Source organism: Stenella coeruleoalba (genome assembly GCF_951394435.1).
Source record: "Stenella coeruleoalba genome assembly, chromosome: 15".
In the NCBI taxonomy this organism is placed as follows: Eukaryota; Metazoa; Chordata; class Mammalia; order Artiodactyla; family Delphinidae; genus Stenella; species Stenella coeruleoalba.
The window spans coordinates 87825358-87847716 of NC_137161.1; the positions used below are offsets into that span (position 1 = coordinate 87825358).

At 60.3% G+C, this 22359-nt stretch overlaps 1 protein-coding gene across 8 annotated transcripts in view; it reads left to right on the forward strand.

Moving 5' to 3' along the window:
* Positions 1 to 22359, forward strand: part of PRKAR1B (protein kinase cAMP-dependent type I regulatory subunit beta) — an 85825-nt gene that overhangs the window by 45177 nt on the left and 18289 nt on the right. For all 8 annotated transcript variants that reach the window (XM_079944128.1, XM_079944131.1, XM_079944129.1 and 5 more), the window contains 4 exons: positions 5526 to 5587; positions 6418 to 6464; positions 15911 to 16069; positions 21119 to 21179. In XM_079944128.1, coding sequence (XP_079800254.1) covers positions 5526 to 5587; positions 6418 to 6464; positions 15911 to 16069; positions 21119 to 21179 — 329 coding nt within the window. The remainder of the gene's footprint in view (positions 1 to 5525; positions 5588 to 6417; positions 6465 to 15910; positions 16070 to 21118; positions 21180 to 22359) is intronic.

The window sequence follows — 22359 nt, forward strand, 5'->3', positions numbered from 1 at the left end:
ATTCTACAGGTGGGTTCACTCCTGGGCGACTCAGCCCCTGGGCCCCTCCAGGCAACTTTTGGGGTGGCACCAGGTCTCTGGGTTGCCATCAAGGGAGCGTTTGTCACAGGGATGACCACACCCCTCGTGATGAAGGCCCACGTGTACATCTGTCCCCCCACTGGACAGTGAGCCGCTTAGGCAGGGGCTGTAAACGGAGGCTGGGGGTCAGGGGTCACGTGATGCAGGGATTGTGGCAGACAGAGCATGTGCTCCCACCGGGGTGGGAAGGGGGCTGAGTTCTTGCTTCATGAGCGCAAAGGCCCCACGTTGCCAGATCTTCCTTTTTTTTCCCAAAGAAAAGCCAAAAATTTGGATATTTATTACTCTCTCAATTTTTAAATGTTGGGGCTAACTTTGAAAATGGGGCCAAAATTGGCCCGTGAAGAATCAGTAAAGCACTAAAGAAAATTCAGTGGTGACCGATGACCTTCCCTTCCAAAGAGACCCAGGTCCCAAAGGTTTTAGGGGTGAATTCTGTCAGACGTCAACAAACTGTCCATCCTTTTACGAGTTGCTCCAGAAAATAAAACACAAGAGAAAGCTGCTCAGCATATCGTATGAATTTCATATGAATTTGGAGGGACACACAAATCAGCCCATAACAGACACACAGAGTGTGTGCTGTGTGAGTGTGATACCAGGATGGAGCCATTATGGGTGTTGTTGGGAAAACTGGCTAACCGTCTGGGGAAGAACAAACCAGATCCCCTTCCTCACGGACAGAAGGCCTAAATATGAATCCAAATACCATTTGGCAGAAGGTAATTGCTGTGGACTGAACCGTGTCCCCCAGATTTACTTACTGAAGCCCTAAGCCCCAGTGTGATGGCATTTGGAGGCAGGCCTTTGGGAGGTGATTGGGTTTAGGTGAGGTCAGGAGGTTGGGCCCCCAATGGTGGGATTAGTGCCCTTATAAGAAGACATCAGAGAGCCTCGCGTGCTCGCTCTTTGCCACATGAGGGCACAGCGAGAAGGCAGTCTGAGTAAAGCCGAGATGTGCTCCTGAAAAAAGGGAAGAAACAGGGTGGGATCTGTAGCACGATGCCGTTTGGGGGTAAATTTAAAGTACATGCATATAGCTCAAGATTCCATGTTGTGAGAGAAAGCATACAATGAAAAGGAAATCCCTCAAATCTCAGAACAAGCACCATTGCGAGGGGGACGGGGGAAGCGGGTAGAAGGGGGAGAAATTGTCAACCAGAGCAGATCACCAGTGTCATGAACTCAGGGGCACAAATCTGCATCTGAGGTTTACGATGCTAGTAGGTCCCGCTAAATGCTGGCGTGGCCAGATGCAGTCTGTGGTTCCGTCGGGAACATTGGGGTCGCTGCTGAGCGGGTGGCCGCGCCGGAGGCTGATGGGGGATGAGGGAGAGGTCCAGGTCTGTCCCCCCGACATGTGCCCACTGTTAGAGAGGGGGGCGGAGGTGGGGTGTCCCAGGAGGAGGACGGGGAGAGTGGGAAGGGCTCTGCTTCCCTAGAACCCGGAGCACAGCGGGCCGCCTGGTCTCTCCCACCAGCCCCGTCGTCCAGAAGGAGGCTGGTGCTCTCTGGCCGGCTGAGCGCCGGGCTGGTCCCAGAACTGGGGTCTGCGTCCGTGCGGCCCTGCCGAGTGACCGTGGACAGGCCTGCCCGTGCTATGTGCTGGAAGGGTCTGCGGCGGCCCTGTGAGCTGCAGAGTCGGCATCTGCGGCTCAGCGTGGAGGGTGGGCCGCCAGGGCTTCGCAGCACTTTGGCGAGTGAGTCCTTCCCGGGCGATCTTCTGGGTCGCTTGGGGGCACAGTGGCATTTTGTAAGACACGCCCCCACGGGCAAGCTTCCAGGGCCTTTACCCCAAGACCCTGGGACCCCTGGGGCACCTGCCTCCTGCAGGGGAGAGGGGTATGGCTGGTGAGTGCGGTGGGACATCGGCACAGCCCGGGCTGGTCTGAGCCACCGCAAGGCCAGTCTGCTGGGCTGTGGGCTGCCCATCCCACACCGTCCCCTGGTCCCCAGCCCCACGCAGTCTAATCTGGGAGGCCACCCGCCCTTAGAGCAGGTTTGAGGTCAGACCGCGGAAGCCGGAAGGAGTTGGCTGGTATTTCAGCCCAGGAGTGGGTGTTCTCCCACCATCAGAGAACATTCTCCACCCTCGTCCTGAAGAGATGGCCCGTGGGGAAGGCCCGGTTTCCATGGCAACGTGTTCACACCCCCGAGGCCTCAGGGTGGGGACAGCAGGTGACACCCAGAACTGATCACACCCCGGAAGGTGTTGGGGGCCACGTGGCCCTCCCGGGGGGTGGATGCCACCAGGAGCTGGGAACCAGGCACGCCCAGCGCCCACCCCCAGGGCTCGGATGCATCTCAGGGTCGAGGGAGACACACCGCGCCCCCCCCCCCCCCCCCCCCCCGGCTGGTGGCTTCCCTTCTTGCCTTAGAATTGTTTTCAGAGACACTTTGCTGCTTAGCTAAGGTCAGCGTGAAGTGAAGGCTTCGGTGGCCTTGGCTGCTGGCTTGACTGTAGCTTCGAAGGTCTTGTTTCCAAGGTCAAAATAAGTAACTTACCAGCAAGATGTGTTCTAAACATTTACTTGCAAGTCAAGAATTAGCTTTATTTTATTTTATTTTTTTAACATCTTTATTGGAGTATAATTGCTTTACAATGGTGTGTTAGTTTCTGCTGTATCACAGAGTGAATCAGCTATACGTATACATACATCCCCACATCTCCTCCCTCTCGTGTCTCCCTCCCACCCTCCCTGTCCCACCCCTCTAGGTGGTCACAGAGCACCGAGCTGATCTCCCTGTGCTATGCGGCTGCTTCCCACTAGCTAGCTATTTTACATTTGGTAGTGTACATATGTCAGTGCCACTCTCTCATTTTGTCCCAGCTCACCCTTCCCCCTCCCCGTGTCCTCAAGTCCATTCTCTACGTCTGCATCTTTATTCCTGTCCTGTCCTGTCCCTAGGTTCATTAGAACCTTTTTTTTTTTAGATTCCACATACGTGGGTTAGCATACGGTATCTGTATGGCAGACTAGGTCCATCCACCTCACTGCCAATAGCTCAATTTCGTTTCTTTTTATTAGCCGTATTTTAAAATGGCGCTTGGGCAGTGGGGTTTGGATTTAAAATAAACAAAACCCAAAATGTCTGTGTTGTTGGAATTAGCTGTGATGAACATTTAAACTACTTCTGGGCTGAAAATAGCAAGCCCAGAACGGAACAGCTCTGTCTGCATGATTTTTTCAGAAATATATCAAGTTGGGATTCATCAGTGGGTTTTTCTTTTTTTTACTGAGGTATTGTTGATGAACAAAATTACATGTTTCAGGTGTATGACACAGTGATTCATAATTTTTAATTGTTATATTCCATTTATAGTTACTACGAAACACTGGCTGTATTCCCTGTATAGTTCAATACAGCCCTGTAGCTTATTTATTTTATACACAGTAGTTTGTACGTCTTACTCCCCCACCCTGTCTTGCCCCTCCCCCCCCCACTGGTGACCACTGGTTTGTTCTCTACATCTGTGAGTCGGCTGCTTTTTTGTTATATTCACTCGTTTGTTGTATTTTTAAGATTTCATATATAAGTGAGATCATATAGTGTTTGTCTGTCTGACTTATTTCGCTTAGCATAATATCCTCCGACTACATCCATGTTGCTGCAAATCGCATTTTTCATTCTTTTTTATGGCTGAGTAATATTCCATCGTATATATGTGCCACCTCTTCTTTATCCATTCGTCTGTTGATGGGCACTTAGGTTGCTTCCGTGTCTTGGCTGTTGTAAACAGTGCTGCTGTGAACATTGGGGTGCACGTATCTTTTCGAATTAGTGTTTTCATTTTTTTCAGGTATATACTCAGGAGTCGAATTTCTGGATCATATGACAACTCTGTTTTTAGTTTTTTTCAGGAACTTCCATACTGTCCTCCACAGTGGCTGCACCAGTTTACATTCCCACCAACAATGCAGGAGGATTCCCTTTTCTCCACATCCTTCCCAACATTTGTTATTTGTGTTCTTTTTGCTGATGGCCATTCTGACAGGTGTGAGGTGTTATCTCATCGTGATTTTGATTTGCATTTCCCTTCGTCTGTGGTGTTTTGACCTCAAGGGTCAGACCTCACCTTGAATGTGAATTTGAAAACGTCAGTTCCACGTGGACGATCGGAGGCCACACCCTGGTGTGAAGGGGAAAGTTCTAGGCTTGGGAGTGGACCCCCGTCTTCGGGAGGCCAAGGCAGCAGAAGGGCTGCCTGTCTGAGGACCCCGGCCCTTGTAGCAAGACGAGGGAGGGTGCTGCTCAAACAGAGGCCTTGGGCCCAGGCCACGCATCTCAGGACAGACAGCGGCTCGTTTTCCCTCCTGATCAGGAGACCAAGGGATCGGGGCAGCAGGCGGGGCTCAGGTGGGGCTCAGGCGTGCCTGGAGGTGGAAGCGTGACTTAGCCATGCACGGAAGGACAGCGTCCACGTGGACCAGGCCTGAGAGCCGAGCTCTGACCTGACGTGCACCTGCACCCTCTCCCCGCTCCTCCCTGCGGCCTCCGGTCACCTGCCAGACCCCTGGGGTGCTGCCCTCCTCCTCCTCCAGAGGGAGAAAGAGATGTTTAAATAGAGGGGAAGGACCTGCCTTAAGACTTACTCCTGTCTTCTGGGCCCTGGGAGCGGGCGAGCACAGGGCTGTGTGGATCTCTGGTCCTGCCTTTGCCTCCCCGGGGCCCGGCACCTGGGGCTCCTCTGAGGCGCCTGCACTGACCGGTTTCCAAAAATCCCCCTTTTAAACAGGCAGGCGGGCAGCAGGCAGGCGTCCTGACTGCCAGGTGCATTTCCTGCCTGAGGGGCCCAGCTTCATTCTTCTCTTTTGGGGAAACGTGTGCCTGGGGGTGGGCCACATCCCTGAGCGTGGTCATTGCACTTTGGGTCCAGACCCTGACCTCTGACTCTGCATCCGGTTGCCAGCCCGAGGATATAAAGCGTCCTGGACCAACATGCACACGTGCCCTGGGTGATGGGCGTCCCCTCCTGGCCCGCAGCCCACGCCTCCCAGCCTGCCTGTGGGTCTGTCTCACACGAAACTCGGGCGATGGAACGGCCGGGCTGCCTGGCGGGCACAGCCCGAGCCAGCCTCGTCGGCCTCTGTGCCCCTCGAGGGAGCAGTTACAGAGCCTGGTTTCTTCCCATTTCTGCATCTGGTGTCTCAGCACCCTCAGATGCAAAGTGTTCACCTGGGAAGAAGCAGAAAACAGGTCAGGACTGGTTGCCGTGTCCCCGTGGAAACAGTCACGATCTGTTTTACGTTTTGTAAGTGGAGTCTGTTGAGTGTGAGCCCATTTTTGTGAAACCCCGACACGTGCAGATCAGGAGGTCATGACCAAGGGACAGCGGGTCCCAGGGGTCGTCGTCTCCCCTGGGCAGGAGCCGTGGGAAGCCCCGTGAGGGGCAGGTCTCCTGGTGCCCCTGCAGCACCCCCATGCTGTGCTTTCTTTTCCAGCGACATATTCGATGCCATGTTCCCCGTCATGCACATCGCTGGGGAGACCGTCATACAGCAAGGTACGCCCCCTTCTGCTCCTCCCCGGGGCCAGAGCCCTCTGGGAAGAATGGGTTATTCACTTAAAAAGTGTATTTAGGGCTTCCCTGGTGGCGCAGTGGTTAAGAATCCGCCTGCCGATACAGCGGACACGAGTTTGAGCCCTGGTCCGGGAAGATCCCACATGCCGCGGAGCAGCTAAGCCTGTGTGCCACGACTACTGAGCCTGCGCTCTAGAGCCCACGAGCCACAACTACTGAGCCTGCGCCCTAGAGCCCGTGCTCCGCAACAAGTGAAGCCATGACAATGAGAAGCCCGTGCACCAAAACGAAGAGTAGCCCCTGCTTGCCTCAACTAGAGCAAGCCCATACACAGCAACGAGGACCCAACACAGCCAAAACTAAAAACAAATAAATAAGTAAATTCATTTAAAAAAATGTACATTATACAAAACTCTCATTGTCTTGAGAAAAGCCACTAATGACACTTCAGAACAGTCCACTTAACAAGTTAACACGTGTTAATATGTTTCGATAACCTCCTTGTCATTAAAAACATGGTGGAGCTGTGCTGAGTCCTGGCAACATGCTGGGAGTGGATTTCAGATGGTGGTGTCAGGAGAGGACGTGCCTGTCGGCCTGACTGCAGTAACCGTTCCCGTACGTGTGTGAAATAGGCCATCGTGTTCTGCACCTCCCATACATACAGCTTTTATTTAAAGATTTTTTTAAAATTGATGAGACCTGGTACTGCCTAGCAGAGGTCTATGAAGCAATGCCGAAAGGTGGTTTATTACAAGAAAAACAAAACTTCGCATTCTTGCATCACGTGTCCTGTTTCCCTTTTCTTGTAGGGGACGAAGGGGATAACTTCTATGTAATCGACCAAGGGGAAGTGGACGTAAGTATCTTGAACTGTTTTTGGAAAATAACTCCTGTCTCTGCGCACAAGCTCAGGGCTAGAAGACGTCTTTCTGAGTGATGTGTTTCCGGTTTTTCAATCCAGAAGTGATAGAGTTCACTTAAAAGATACTGTAAGCATATCTGAGCACAGAGTGAAATAAGAAGGGCGGCTGCCGTCTGCTTCCTGCACAAGCCGACCGCGGTCCCGGGGCCCCGATTGACCAGCCCTGCCCCAGCCAGGAGCCCACGGCCCAGCAGGCTCACTCAGCCGTGCTGGGTGCTGACGCTTTATAAACGTCTACAGGCCCTGTGGCTCTGGCTTTACGATGGAACCAGGCTCCGTCCGTCCCCGGGATGTGATGCTCCCTGATTTCGTTCAGCTTCCTCCCCCTACTTCCTGCCTTCAGGAGTGAGGGACCCAGGCTCCGACCTGGAGGGAGGTGCACCTCTGTCAGTCGCCTGCCCCCACAGGCTGAGCCCACCCTGCTTGGATGGCGGTGTCCTTGCCTGGGGCCCCCGCGTGGGCTTCTCCAAATGCGGGGCTGGGCCTGTGCTGCCCTCCCCCCCACCCCTCCCCCTCCTCCCTCGGCCTCCATGAGTGTCATCCTCTCCGCTGGGCGTTAGCAGTGCATCTACCCCCAACGTTTCCTCTGTGGCCCTGATTCGGTCCAGCTTGTGCACCTGTTCCCAGGAGCGTCTGGTCAAGGCCGGCCCCCGCGGCAGACTGGCCCCCACGCCCCGGGCTCGGGACTGAGCCTGTTCTGGGGTTCTGGACTCCACAGTCCCGGCACTATCGGGGCACATCCAAGGAGCCCCCGAGCCAGCTCCGGGCCCAGGATGCCAGTGCTGGGGACGGGGCAGGGATGGGCCACTGACGGTCCACACGCCACCCCCACAATCCGAGCCCCCATGAGGTGGGGTTCCCGCTGCTGTCTGGCAGTGCCGCCCTGGTGCACTGACCCAGCCCAGTTCTCAGGGCTCGGCTTCTGGAACTGCCAGGCCATTGTGGAGGGGCTGGGGGGGCATTCGATCACTTGTTCCGCCAGCAGTACGTCTGCGTCCATGTGGTCGCGTGTTCTGGGAACCGGCGGGCGGCCCTCGGCTTCCGGAGCTGGTGGCACAGGAAGTGACTCACCACCAGGACCTCGGGGCGAGCGGCACACGGAGTCGGAGTTTCTGTCCGTCCTGAGCGGGGGGGCCTGGACCAGGCCTCTGGGGTCGAGGGCTGTTCTGTCTCACACCACAGGCGGAAACTGAGGCAGGAGCCGCGGGCCTGGGGCGGCCACGGCCGCAGAGCGGGTGGCAGATGGAGGGTGAGCGCGGGCTGCGGCTCCAACCCGGGCTCAGGCTGCCAGCAGAGCCACCTCCTGTGGGCTTCGCGTTGTGTTAAAACAACACCAGCCCAGGAAGCAGAGGAGACCGACGAGGCTGCCGCGTCCCGGTGTCTCCAGAGCTGCCCCCTTCAGAGGGGCTGAGGGGTCGGCTGGCTCCAGGCTCAGGTCCGGGTCCTTCCTCGGGCCCTGACCCCTGTGTGGGCTTCTTCTGCACCTCGGTCCCTCTGCTGTCACCACTCTCCATCCTGTCCCCCGTCCTCCGTCCCTTTCTTGTTTTCTTCCCTTTTTTAATAAATTTATTTATTTATTTATTTAGTTTTGGCTGCGTTGCGTCTTCATTGCTCTAGTTGTGGCGAGCAGGGGCTACTCTTCGTTGTGGTGCGCGGGTTTCTCATCGCGGTGGCTTCTCTTATTGCGGAGCACGGGCTTCAGTAGTTGTGGCACGTGGGCTCAGTAGTTGTGGCTCGCGGGCTCTAGAACGCAGGCTCAGTAGTTGTGGCGCACGGGCTTAGTTGCTCCGCGGCATGTGGGACCTTCCCGGACCAGGGCTTGAACCCGTGTGCCCTGCGTTGGCAGGCGGATTCTCAACCATCTGCGCCACCAGGGAAGCCCCCCCTTTCTTGTTTTCTTGCTCGAATGTCGATTGAGCACTCGTGTGCTGGACACTTACGAAGCCCTGAGGATGCGCCTTTGGGGACGCGGCCCTGCCCTTGGGGTTCATAGTCGTGGGGAGACACCCTGGAAGGACATTCCCAGTGTGCATCTTGCCTCTGAGCCTCTACCCATCCTTTCCCTCTGTTCTTATTCCTGCTCTGACTTGCAAACTTCTATGCATCCTTTGAGACCCCACCCAGGCAGAGCCACTGGGCTGACGACCGAGATCGGGGCTCTCGCTCGTGCACAGGGTCCCACAAAGGTTGGGTCCTGCTTTCCAGCCCCCGGAATGTCCTCCGTCTTCTGCTTTCCTTGGAGTCACACGACTCCTCTAGTTCAATCCCGAAGATGTTGCCGAAGTGCCGACTCATGTCACCAGAGCATGTGGCTAAGTGAGAGTTGAAACGACCCTGGGGTTGGCACGTCGGAGGCTGGGTTCTCCCCAGCGAGCAGATGCAGGGGCGGCTGACCTTGGGCCCAGAGCCCTGTCCTTGTCTTTCGAGGAGCCTCGAGGGCCCACCGTCGGGGTCCCGTGAGATGCGCCTCCCTGGCTGGTGTGCTCCACGCAGATGCGAGGCCCAAGCCTTGAGGTTACCTGGCTGCTGCCTGGGCCTGGGCCCTCCTGCCCGGAGTGGCAGCATCTCTGTGTGACTCCACACGTGGGGTCGGGTGGAGGCCCTGTGGGTGCCCCCAGTACGTCTGCCCTGCCCTCTGTCCCCATTAATCCACCTGCCACCACCCTCCTCGGCAGACCCCGTGCACAGTGAAGATGCCCTCTCCCTCGCAAGGAGGAATGGCCCCAGGTGCTGGCGGCCACCTCCCCTCTGGAGGTGTGAGCACACAGGAGGGTGTGAGAGGTGGGCGCCCACTGGACCCACCACTGCCTGAGCGGAGATGCTGGAACCGGCCACAGGGCTGAGCGCTGGCGGGAACCCTACCTGATGGGTAGTGGGCCCAGGGGGGTGAGGCGGGGGCTGTCCCCCGAGACAGGCCCCTTGGCCCCAACCGCTCAGCCCTGGGTGTCCTTGTCCACTCGCCCCATCCGGACTCAGGACCCCTGTCCCAGCAAACTGTAGAGTGCCAGGTGCTCTCACCTGCTGGCCCGTACCTCCATCTGTGAGTGAGGGGAGGGGCTGGCTTGGCCCACTCGTCTGGGCAGGACCCCTCCCGGCCCCCAGGGGTGTCAGTCACCGAGCCAGGTCTCTCCAGGCGGGGGACATGGGGAGGCGACCGTGTGACAGGGAAGTGGGGTCACTTGCTGTAACTGGGGTTACAGGCAGGGCCAGCCCTCCCCGCAGCGGCTCAGGTACGAAGGCAGCTGTGAGATGCCTGAGCCCGGATGCCTGGGCACTGTGGGTGGATGCCACTTTCTGGCTGACTCTCCAATTCGGGACAGTCAGCCCGGATGGGACAAGGCGGTGACTTGGGGGCCGCCCCTCCGTCAGTCTCATCAGAGTTTCCAGCTGCTGGTGGGCGTGGGAGGGCCGGGCGGGGCGAGGGAGCCTGCAGAGGGAGCTCCTGTGATGTGGGCGTGAGCGTGCGATAAACATGCAGGGCCTGGGCCTTGTGGGTGAGGCCACGTCTAAAGGAATCAGAAGATGCTCAATCAGGAGCCCGGGGAGAGGAAGTGGGCTGCCGGCTGCCAGCACGCGTTCTGATAATGACTGTTAGCGCCGCTCTGGGCGCGAAGCTGCAGCTTCTCCCAGGCCTGGAGCCGTGTTCTGTTTGCTCCTTTCTGGGGAGCAGGGGAGTGACCCTGACCAGGGACTGGCCGCTTGTGAGGGTTCCGAGGGTGGCGTTTAAGGCTTGAGTGAGGCCCATCCTGTGAGGGGAGCGGGAGTGGAGACTGTGTCAGTCACATTGTTGCCCTGAAGCCCCCAGCACGTGGGCTCCCCTCGGAGGCCCCATCCTGGCCTTTAAACAGGCATGGTTTGGGGGTGGTCATCCAGAGCCCCCCTTCTGCCCTCCGACCAACGGCGCCCTGGCGGGGGGGCGACGGCCAGGTGACCGGATGCCAAAAACACCAGCTTGGTTTAAATTATGGTTTTCCAGAGAGACGCGGAGAGTGCTGGCTGCGGTGTGTGTGTCGCTGAGAGCTATAATCCGTTTTCCTAAGTATAAAAATATCTCCCAATTTGTTTTATTCGTGGAACGTAGCATTTCCACTGGAAGGACACTCCTCGGCTGACCTTACAGGCTCAGGAGCACGCTTCCTCCCCGATGCTTCCAGGCCTCTGGTGCTTCAGGGCCTCCTTGCGGGGGGGTCTACCCCACCCCAGGCCCCAGCACCCCCCGCCCAGGGCTCCCCCTGTCTCACGAGACGTCTGTGAGGAGACGTCTCCAGAGGTGGGAGGGGCCTCCTGGGGACAGGGCACCGCAGGCTGTCCGGCTGCGCGGGTCACGGCCCGCCAGTCTGCTCGCCTTGTGGTCTGTGTTTTTTTTGACTTGGTAAAGCACACATAACGCAGCAGCTGCCGTCTTAACCGTTTTCAGCGTCCGGTTCGGGGGCATTAAGCACATCACGCTGTTGTGCAGCGTCACCACCGACATCTCCAGAACTTCCTCATCTTCCCAAACCGAGACTCTGTCCCCACTGAACACTAACCCCCAGCCCCGGGCCCCCACCCTCTCTTGCCGCCTCTGCGACCCTGACGCCTCCAGGGACCTCAGAAGTGGAACCGCAGAGGGTCTGTCCTCCTGGATCTGGCTCATCTCACTGACCGTCACGTGCTCAGGGTTCATCCGTGTTGCAGCGAGTGTCAGAGTTTCCTCCCTTTTTGAGGCTGAGCCACCGTCCGCTGCATGGATGGCCCACGTCTCGTTCATCCGTTTACCTGTCGTGCCTGCCTTTGTGGCTGCCACCCGGAGCCGTGCTGCTGTGGACGACGGGCTGTGCAGGGACCTGGGCGTCCTCTCAGGCGCTCTCTGCTGACCGGCCACTCCTGGGCGCTGGGTGGCCATGGCCCCGAGCCGGCTGTGAAGCCTTCCTGCAGCATCTCACCCACAGGGTGTGTCTGGGGGCCCAGCACCCCTCTTGGTTCCCTGCAGAGGTCCTGGCGGCCCTACTGTGGCCAGAGCCTGCTCTGGAATCACGGACAGGTGACCCAGAGCCCCCTGTGTGGTGGTGGTAATGTGATGACAGCTCGGGGAGGGGACCGGTCCTCATGCACACCCCACAGCGGGCCCTTGACGGGGCGCGTGGTCACCCCGGAAGTGGGATCCTGATGGGACCCTGCCGTGTGGGACCTCGGAGAGCGTGATGTCTGTGAGGGGAGGGCGGGAGGAGGCCCAGGTGCGGCGGGTTCCGAGGAGGGAACCTGGCTGGCGGCTGGCCACCCCTGAGGAGTGGCTGCTGACCCCGTGGGGCTGGTCCACGTGACCCGGGCACCACAGACGGGGAGCCGGGAGGGAGTCTCTGGGAGGAGTTGCCTCTCAAGCGAAACCAGACAGTCGACTTTCCCCAGGTGTTTTGGGCTGAAGAGGGTTGAGGCTCGGAACCGGGTTTACCTGAGAAGCGCCGCCGACATACCTGGACTCACCTGCACAGACTCACCTGCTTGGACGCCCCATCTCTTTGTGGCCGGAGCCTGGGAGCTGGGCCATTAGCTTTTTCTCACCATCTGTGAAACCAAAAACAACAGCGCCTGGCACGCCCTACTCGCTTCCTTGCCCGGGCGGCTCCGGGTTGCGTGGGAAGTGGCTGCGGGGAGCAGGGGGGCTGAGGCCGCGGGACCCCCCCACCCAGTGTAGTGGATAACTCAGTGAGTGATTCTGTCTCCGCTCACCCAACACTTATTTCAATTGAACTTCTGTTTTCTGTGGAGTCGAGTGTTGGACCGAAGTGTCCCGGGTTTGGGGGCAGGCGGGGAGGCGGCCCCCCTGGCGTTCCCAGCATGCTCGTCTGCTTTGGCGGGGCCGAGGTCCCCATCTCAAGTCCCCCTCGATGGGAACGCAGTGCTACCTGTGATGCTGCTTCTGGGGTCTCACTAAGCAGATTCTTGTGCTTTCGACCCAATCAGTCACCGTCTCCACCTCCGTCCAAAGTCGAATCAGAGCTGATCCATTGTGGGCAGGCGTCAGCATCACCTGCTGAGGTCCTGGCCTCTGGGCTGCACCCCTGGGGGTCTGATTCAGTCGGTCGTTGTTCGGGGGGTTGGGCGGGGAGGGGGGCGTGCACCTGGGTTTCCGCAGGTTCCCAGGTGGTGCTGTGCCCCTGGTCCGCACACCACCTGTTGAGTGACGTGGTCGAAGGCTGTGTTTCTGGGACGCCCCTCGCTCCTCCCTGCTCCCCTCCCGCCGCCCTGAGCTGGGCTCCAGCTGCAGCAGGGGGAGCCCCCCAGATGTGAACCTGGCCTCAGCTGTGCTGGAACCTTCTGGTCCTGAGACGAACACCTCCCTGTGTGGCCTTGCTGTACCCAGCGCCCTCCGAGTTCAGTCCTGCCTCAGGGCCTTGGCTCGTCCTGTTCCCCCGCCTCAGATCTCTTCCCCTGGTCTCTTCGGGGGGCCCCTCAGGCTGGGCTCGAAGTCGCCTCTTCAGAAGCCCTCTCTGCGCGGTCTGGACTGTGGCTCTGCCTTCCCTTCTCTTCAGGGCCTGCGCTTGTTTCCACGGCATAACGCTAGTGTGGTGAGCACCGACCGGCCGGCCGGTAAGTGCCGGTGAACAGGAGTCCGCACGCTGCAAACCGCTGAACCCAGCAGGTAGAGCGTGCAGGACACCCAGGTTGCTGGGGGTGACCCGGGGGTGACAGCGAGTGAGCGAATGAACGAAGATCAGCGGGGCGGGAGCTCTGGGCTCAGCCGGAAAAGCCGAGGCAGCGGCGGGAGCACAGACGTAGCCCAGTAGGGCCTCCCACCACTTCTCTTTAAAAGAAGGAAAAACAAAAAGGAAACAAAGCACGAAGTAGCCCCTTTGCGTGCCAGCTGGGGTGGGGCCGGGCACTGTGCGGCCGTGGTGACAGAGGCCAGTGTCCGAGAAGGATGGCCCTTTGTGCTCCGAGGGGCGGCCCTGCCCGGCCTCGGCTCTGCACAATGCTCTTCTCTGACGCCTCTGAGGACGCTGTCGGGACCTCGGTGAGGAAGGGTCCTTATGGCCCCCCGGTGGCGCGCTCCGGCCCAGGTGTCCTCGGTCCTGTGTGCCCTGCAGCAGCAGCTGCCCGCGTGCTCTTTGGGGCCACACCCTGGGAAGTGGAGGTGCAGCCGCTGCTGGCGCCTCTCCTAAGCCACCTACCCTGTTCCCTGGGGGGCCCTGTGCTATTTGGCGGGCGATGGGGGCGGCCTGCCCCCCGGCAGCCGTCCGAGGCGGTGGTTCCTTCTCCCCCTGAGGTGGGAGCCGGGAGGCTGCACACCCTCCCCAGGCTCCGTATGTCCGGCGAGGCTCCCAACCCGAGATCCGTGGTCCTCTGAGCCCACGTCACTGTGGTGTCCCCGCACCGAGGGAGCAGGCGCGGGCGCCAGGGGAGGGCCGGCTGGTGCAGCCTGGGGAGATGGCGTCAGCAGATCGCGCGGGTACCCCCGTGACGCCACCAGTGCCACCCCCACCCCCTGCATCACCCACGAGAGTGAGGGTGTTTAGTCACACGCGAGAAGGTTCGAGGCCCCCTTTGGAATCAGAGCTGAAACTAGACGGCGTCCGTCACCCACAGCCTGGGGAGTGGCAGCGCGGCGGTGAGAACAGATGGACTGGACCCAGCGCTCAGACTCGCCTGGCACAGAAGGACGTGCTGTGCTTCCTTTCAGCCGCACCGCAGTCATCTGAAGGCACCTGAGCCCTCGAGGGGCCCCGGGAGTTCCTGGCACCTGGAAACGTCCCGTGCCCTGACCTGAGTGGTGGGGAGACTCACTGCGCTGCCCGCGTAGGGTCGTACAGGTTAAGGTTTGAGAGTTGTATCCACGCAGAGAGGATTTTACAAACACACAAGCCCTGTGAACGGAGGACCAGCCGCAAGGGGAGCTGGGGCCAGCCCGGCCGAGCCTGGGTCACCGTGACTGCCCCTCCACAGACTCTGGTCCCCTTTGAGAAAACCGCAGGTGGCCTCTCTGGGGGTGCTCTCTGTGGGGGGGAGCATCTCGGGGCACAGCCGGGCGGACACACTCCCTGCCTCGTGGGAAGGATGGGCATCGCCCTGATTCCTCGAGGGCCTTGCTGAGTGGAAGCTGACGTCTCTTCTCCCCGACACCCGGCGGGGGCGTCGTGCAGGCTCGCTGGGCGGGCAGGGGCTCGCGGGGACAGAGGCGCAGGCCCCGGGTCGCTCTGTAAACTGTCATCTCCATTCCCCTGACACCTTGTGGGCAGGCCGGCCACTGCTCCCCAGGCTTGCTCGCACCGGGCTCCGTTATCACCTGCGTGGTGCCCCGCAGGCTGGCAATTCTGTGCCTCAGTTATTATCAGGATAATGAGTCATTGATTCCATAAGAATTGCTCCCATGATTCATCGCAATGCATTCTTTCCCGACATGCATGCTTTCTGCCAATGGGAACCATTCTTTAAGCTCATTGACATCGAGGGAATGAACAGTGGTTGTGTTAATTTACAGTAAGCGAATCTGCATAGTAAACAATCCGGGCCATTCTTGCAGGATGCGGACGTGCGGTCCCTGGATAGTGGGGACACTGTGCGGCGGGCGCCGCCCTCCCAGGCTGAAAGGGAATCTTGTCCGCCTTCTGGGCTCGGCCCGCGGCGCCAGCCTCCGCTCCCATTGACCGCAGGCCCGGGCACTTGGGTGCTGCCTGTGGGGAGCGGAGGCCCTGGGGAGGCCCAGGGAGCCTGGCTTCTTCCCGGCCGTGGGGCCTGCCGGTGGAGGTGGGCCCGGGGCCGGGCTGCTCCCCGGAGCCTCGGGCAGCAGGAACGGCAGGGAGGGCTGTCTGTGAACGAAGTGGAGGGGCCCGCACGGGTGGGGCGAGAATGCCATGGCAGGGGTGACTCGCTGGTGTGCAGTCAGGGAGCCCGAGGCCCCGGTGCACGGCCCACCTCTAGTCTGCGAGGAGCTGAGTCGCAGGCCGACCTGGGAGGTGGTGGGACTCGCTCTCCTGCGGACCGGGAGCCGCAGCAGTGCGTGCAGCTGGGGCCTGGCCAGTCTCGTCTGCACTGACCGCTGAGGGCCTCCGCCTTTGTGCCCGTCCAGCCTCGGCTCTGGGCAGGGCTGGGCGTGAGGCAGGCGCCTTGGCCGATCCTGGACCTGGGCAGGGCAGTGCCGAGTTCTGCCCGCCTGCAAGGGATCTGGGGCTGCAGCAGCCTTGTGCCTTCCTGGGGGATGGAACGGAGGGCTCCCTGCGCAGGAAGCAGCAGTGTGACCCCAGGCCCCCGTGACGCTGTCCCTCTGTCCCCCAAAGGTGTATGTGGACGGAGGGTGGGTGGCCCCAGCCCCCGTGACGCTGTCCCTCTGTCACCCGGAGGTGTATGTGGACAGAGGGTGGGTGGCCCCAGCCCCCGTGACGCTGTCCCCCTGTTCCCCGAAGGTGTATGTGAGCGGAGAGTGGGTGACCAACATCAGTGAAGGCGGCAGCTTCGGGGAGCTGGCCCTCATCTACGGCACCCCCAGGGCGGCGACTGTGAAGGCCAAGACGGACCTCAAGCTCTGGGGCATCGACCGGGACAGCTACCGGCGCATCCTCATGGTGAGTGAGCGGTGCCTGCGTGGAGGCTTCGCCAGGGCTGGGAGGGCAGCCAGCCGAGTCTGATGCCCAGCAAGCATCTCGCGGGCACCCTGGTTGTGTCCAGGTGGGGCCATAAGTAGGAATGCGGTGGGTGGCGAGTGTCGGGAGGGCATTCAGGAAAGTTACCCAAAGGCAGGCAGACAGCTGGGGAAGCCCCTTTCGCTTTCCTCCCCCATCCTCCTTGCAACTGTCTGGAATGTGGTTGTGATGGCTGGAGTTCCAACTGCCATTCTTGACCATGAGGTGACGTTCCCCAAGGTGGTGGAGCGAATCACTGAGAGGAGCCTGGCCTCTGGAGGCACAGTGGGACCGCAGTACCGGGCAGGCTGCTGGCCTCTAGGATTCCTTACTTGGGGACTGTCATTTTAGGTTTCCTCACATGCAGCCAGCTCCTCTCTTAGTTGGCATGGTGTGGGTGTAGGTGCGCACACCTGTGGCGGCTCGCTGTGGGGCTCTCGGGAGCAACGGGGCAGGTGTTCACGGAAGGCTCCGGAGATGAGCCTGTGCGCTGAGAAGGCCCCTCCCAGGCAGAAGAGGCGGGATCTTCCCGTGCCCGCTGAGTGTCCGTCCTGCACACGCACTGCCGGGTTCTCGGTGCTGGGACCCGCCAGGGGACTGGGAGGCTGACACGCTGGAGGAGATGACGGAGCAAACATATACCTCCTGTTGACAGTTTCCACGGAGAATGATAGAGCAGAGAGGGGCAGAGGTGGGGGCGGGGGGATGATGTTTTAAAGAAAGCCCTGAGGCCCCCCTCCCTGAGACCCCTTTTGTGACGAGGTGGTGTCGAGCAGAGGCCCGGAGCAGGGAGCCCTCGGCTGTCCAGGGGGAGAGTGTTCGGGCAGTAGAAACAGCCAGTGCAAGGGCCCTGGGGTGCAGGCCTGGCTGGCCTGTTCGTGGACCAGTGGGGAGACAGTGAGGATGCTGGGATCCTGTGGTGGGTGGGGCGGGGGCCTGGACTCAGACTCTGAGTGCACCGGGAGCCCTGGCAAGATTGTGGGCAGAGAAGTGGCAGGAGCCGCCCTGGACCCGGTGATGCCCTGGCACTTGGGGGCCTTCTGGGTGAGAGTGGAGAGAGTCCCGATTCGGGAGGGTTGGAGGGAGGTCCTGGCTGGCCACTCTGGTCTGGCCGCAGGTCTCCGGGCAGAGGCCCCTGGGAGCTGAGTGCCCCGTCCTCGCGGAAGTCACACTCCTTGGCTGTCTGTGCTCGCTGGTGGTGACCGCTGGGCCAGGTGCTTTTCTGCTGGTCAGGGGTGGTGCTGGAGGACCTGGGCGGGGGTGGGCTCATTCCTGAGGGCAGCCCCCAGGGGCTGGCGATGGTGTTTGCTCAAAGGCTGCCCCTGTGGGCCTGGGATCCGAGGAGTTCCGACGGCCTGGAGGGAGGTGACCCAGGTGAGCACATTGCTGGGAGACCCCGGGGCTGGACGTGCCGCTGCCAGGTGCCCTTTGGGCCTTGGTTGTCGCCTGAAGGCCAGCCTGGGCGGTGCAGTTTCTGGGGTGCGGGCTGTGGTTTGGGATGCTCTGGGGGAGGCCTGGGGAAGGTTTGGGATGTTTAGGACAGGCTCTGTGAGCTCAGTCCCAGCTGAGCCTGGAGAGCCGGTCCTGCCCCGGGGGCCCCTCCAAAGGGGAACGAGGGAGAAAGGGTTGCCGGCTGCCGTCCTGGCTCCGCCGCCGTAGCTCCTGGTCCTTCGTGATGCAGGGAGGGGCCCGTTCAGTCCCGGGGGCATCTGTCTCGTGCGGCTCGTCGTCTGTGCCCTCGGGGTCATCCGCTGGGGGAGGCGCTGCCCTGCCCTGCGAGGTGAGTCCTCGTGGAATGGGCTCCCGCTCTTTGGTCTTAAACCTGCCCATTCCTGTTTTCTCCGGGAGAGATCGCTGTCTGTGGGGGGAGGCGCCCCAGGCACCCTCCCCGTCCCTGTCTCCTCTGGATGCACCTGGCCCGTTGCATAAGCCGTTGTTTCTCCGCCATGGTCCGCGCTGAGTCGGAGTCGTCCTTGGCTGTGGGACTTTTGTGGCTGGAACAGTACCTTCAGGGAAGTCCCCAACCACCGAGCAGCTGGCGCGTCCTCTGTTTTAATTCTGGATCCCCGGGCACTAAGAATAGCCGCGGCTGCGCTGGGAGCCTACAGAGCCCCTGCGTCTTGGGAAGAAAATGACAGTGTGGCCCACTCGGAAGGGAGTGTCCGTGGACGGCGTCCATCGCTGCATCAGCCCGTGGCTTGGGCGGACTCGGATGCGTCCATCGTGCGACGACTGGACCCTGAGCTGGACACGCGTGGGGGACGCGGGATGGAGGCTGGTAGTGTCTCCGGGGAGAGGGCCACCCACCTCTGAATCCCAGAACATCGGACCCGAGAGGCTCCGCTGCTCCACATGCTACAGACAGACAGACAGACGGATGGATGGATGGAGCTTGACGAGGCCAGCCGCGTGCACCACCTCTGAGCAGGACGGGGGCTCGACCCCCTCCGGGCCCCCAGGCAGGGGCCAGCAACCCCGGACTTCATTCTTTCAAGCTTCAGTACCTTTCGTTCACCCTGAATCTTGCGTGAGACCCCAAGTGGGGATTGATGAGTGCAAAATCCTGTTGTGGAGTCTGGGCTGGGGTCTCCAGAGCCCCACTTGCCTGGGGGTCCCGAGACCCCCGGAACCAGGTCCTGAGCCGCAGCGCTGAGCTCCCACCCCACCTGCTTGGGCCCCTGGCTCCCATCCATGAAGTGGGGCAGCAGGAGCCTGGGACCCCCTTCTCGTGGGAGCTGGGGCGGGGTGTGTGTGTGTGCACGTGTGTGCTTCAGTTCATGGCTGCAGGGCCGGTCAGGATTGAACACGTAAGGGGAAAGGGCGTTTGGAGTGGTCGGTCCAGGTCGAAGTGTCATCTTACCCGACGTAGATTCCTCCTCCGCCTGGCGGGTTCGCACCCTCCCCCGAGCTGCGGCCCGGGGGCAGGCCCGCTGTGAACACTCTATACCCAGGGGTGTGTGCGCTACGGCCAGAGCCCTGCTGTCTGCTGGGACCCGGGTCCCCAGCCCGTCCTTGGGGCCGGCTCAGTCCACGCAGGTGGGGCCTGGGGGGCGGTGGGGGCCTGGATTTCGCAGACATTTTAGGTTCCAGTCTTAGGACAGAACGCTTCCCCGGGGACAGCGGGGTACAGTGGAAGGTGCAACAGAAGAAGCCTCACGTTGGGCATCGGGGTTCCGGGCTGGCCTCACGCCTGCGCCAGTGGGGCGGGGCTGGGGGCGGGGCTGGGGGCGGGGCCGTGTCTCCAGCTGCAAGCGGCCCGAAGTGAGGTTCCAGGCCCCGCTGCTGGCGGTGAGGTGGGAGGTCAGGAAGTGCTGTCTTCCCCTCCCTGCCCTGCCCACGCATCCCCATGCATCTGTCCCGGGTCAGGTGAGGGCGCGTCAGGTGAGGGCGCCGCTCTACTGCCCTGCGGGGGGAGGGGCACGTGAGGAGTGGCCAGTGCTGTGGTGGGACGTAGATGGTCTTTCTCTGCGGTCTCTGTTCCTCAAAGTCGGCCCGACGGGACCCCAGCACAGAGATGTGGAAACCGAGGCTGCAGGAACCAGGGAGATGGGCGGAGCTGAGCCGGACCAGGCCCCGTGCCCCCCGCCACCAGCGTGGGTCCTCTGCAAGCATCCATGGGGACGAGGGTTCCAGGCCCCGCTGGCTCCTTCCCTCAGTGTGGCCTTGGGCAGGCCCCATACCTGTGACGGGAGTTGTACGTAGGGCCAGCCTCACCAGGCACAAAGCCCACCTTGGGGCTGCCGGCAGATGCGCTGCAAAGCCCCCCAGGTGAGGGTCCTGGCAGCCCCCAAGGTGACGGGCCGGCGCCCCGGACACCTGCGTGATGCGTGAACCGACAGCGGGGGCTCCCGGCCCTGCCTCCCCGTCCGTCTCATCCCAGGAGGAAAGCCTCCAGCGGGAGGCGCCTTGGTCAGCCTTGGAGGCGGATCTCCTTGCCCGAGGGTCCCGGGTGGCCACCTCCAGCTGTCATCCTGCGGCGGGAGATGGATGGGCCAGTTGTGCCGAGCTTTAATGTCTAGGGTTCCTGGGCAAACACGCCTGCATTCCAGCGGGTGGGCGTAGCTGCTGGGAGGTCAGCGGGAATATAAATTATCTTTCAAAAGAAACGCCTTTCTCGAGGCCGGCGAGACGGCTCGGCTCGGGCTGGGGGCTGAGCTGAGCTGAGCTTGCTGCCACCGCAGGCGTCTAGACCCGCCGCAAGCGGACACACAGGGCCCCAAGACTCCTAGGTTCTGCCACTGACCGCCAGGACGCCGTGTCCCCTCCGTGGCCGCCAGCCGCGGTGCAGGAGCTCCGTCTACACCCTGTGGGTCCAGTTACCATGTGGTCTTGGGTCCCAGCCCCGTGGGGCTCTTTGCCGGATGGAGGGGCCCTGGGGTGTCTGCGCTTCTGTGAGGGAGGCAGGGAGAACCTCCAGGATTCTGGATTCGAGACTCGCAGCCTCTTTAACGCTGGTCTGGCCCTGAGCCACGCAGAGCCGACGGGGAGTCTGAGGCCGGGTCGGGGGGCGGTGCCGAGGTCCTCACACCATGTCCGCTGACCGATGTCTGCTCGCGTAACTTTCACAGAATCCTGTGGGACAGGAATTAAGATACCCCATCGTCCAGATGAGGAAACTGAGGCTCAGAGAGGGGGAGCTGGCTCGGGGCGTGCGGATACGGAGTGAGGGGTGGGATTTGAACCCGGGGCTTCTGAACCCGCTTGAGGTTCAGGCCTCCTGGCTCCCCCCATCCCGTGGGTCTGGATGAGGCCCAACCTCACATGTGCGATTAGGACGGAGACCCCGGAGGGGGAGGTGCGGGGAGGTCTGGGCCGTGAACGGGGGCCGTCACTCAGGCCCTTGCTTGTTCGAGGAGGCCCTTGCTTGTTCGAGGGGCTTCCGGGGTCTCCTTTTAGGAGTTCAGAGTCACTTGGGGAATTTGGGAATGTGGAAGGGGTTGGGGTGGGAAGCCCTTCTGAACACCTGCTTCTCTGTGTCTTCCCCTCTCACAGGGCAGCACGCTGAGGAAGCGCAGGATGTACGAGGAGTTTCTCAGCAAGGTCTCCATCCTGGGTGCGTGCCCCCGACCTGGCCGCCCGGGGCTGCGGCCCAGCCGTTTCCACATGCCCTGCAAGTTTGGGACACACATGCGCGCTCACACCTGTGCAGTGCGCCCACACACACACACACATGCACACACAGATGCATCGTGTATGCAAGCATGTACGTGCCCACGAACACACACACACACACACACACACACAGTGTCTGCCCTCCATCCACCCGTGCTTTGCATGTCTGTCTCTCTACCATCAACGCCATTCTCTCCACGTTGGTCCATTTGGAGCTGTGTTGAGCGTCTTTCCTGACCTGTTTGGGTTTTCCTCCATGGGGGTTCTCGTGTGCCCCCCGCTTTTCTTGTCCTGGGATCTGAGAGACACGTCGGCCACATGTCCATTGACCGTTGGGAGTGTCAACAGGTTCTCTCCTGCAGAAGATTTTCAGCGTTTTGAAGTTGCTTTGACATACACGACGACGACGTATCATTCTGGACCAGCCTTCCCAGTAGAACTTTTGGCAGCGATGCAGGTGTTCCGTATCCGTGTGGAACACTTGAGAATTTTAATTTTATGTCATTTTAATCAGTTGGAATATGAATCAGTGTGTGTCTAGCAGCTCCCCTTAAGGACAGGGAGTGGACCCGCTTGGGAGGGTGAGTGACGTCTAAGCGCTAAGGCCCTGGGAACCGCGGGAAATAACCGTCCAGCAGAAGTTCCTGCGGGAACATCACAGCCTTAAAAACCCCAGACTGGACTTCTGGGTGCAGGTGGTGCGTGAGGCTTAGCCTCCTTTTCTAAGAACCTTTGGAGTGAGAAGGAGAAGAAGCAGGTGCACTTTTGTGGGTGCAGAGGCGTCAAGGAGACAAGAATATACAATGGAGAAAAGACAGCCTCTTCAATAAGTGATGCTGGGAAAGCTGGACGGCTGCATGGAAAAGAATGGAGTTAGAACACTCCCTAACATCACACACAAAAACCCTCCAAATGGATTAACGACCTAAATGTAAGACCAGACAGTATAAAACTCCTAGAGGAAAACATAGGCAGGACACTCTTTGACGTAAATCACAGCAAGATCTTTGTGGCTCTGTCTCCTAGAGTAATGGAAATAAAAAACAAGAATAAACAAATGGGACCTAATTAAACTTAAAAGCTTCTGCACAGCAAAGGAGACCATAAACAAAACGGAAAGA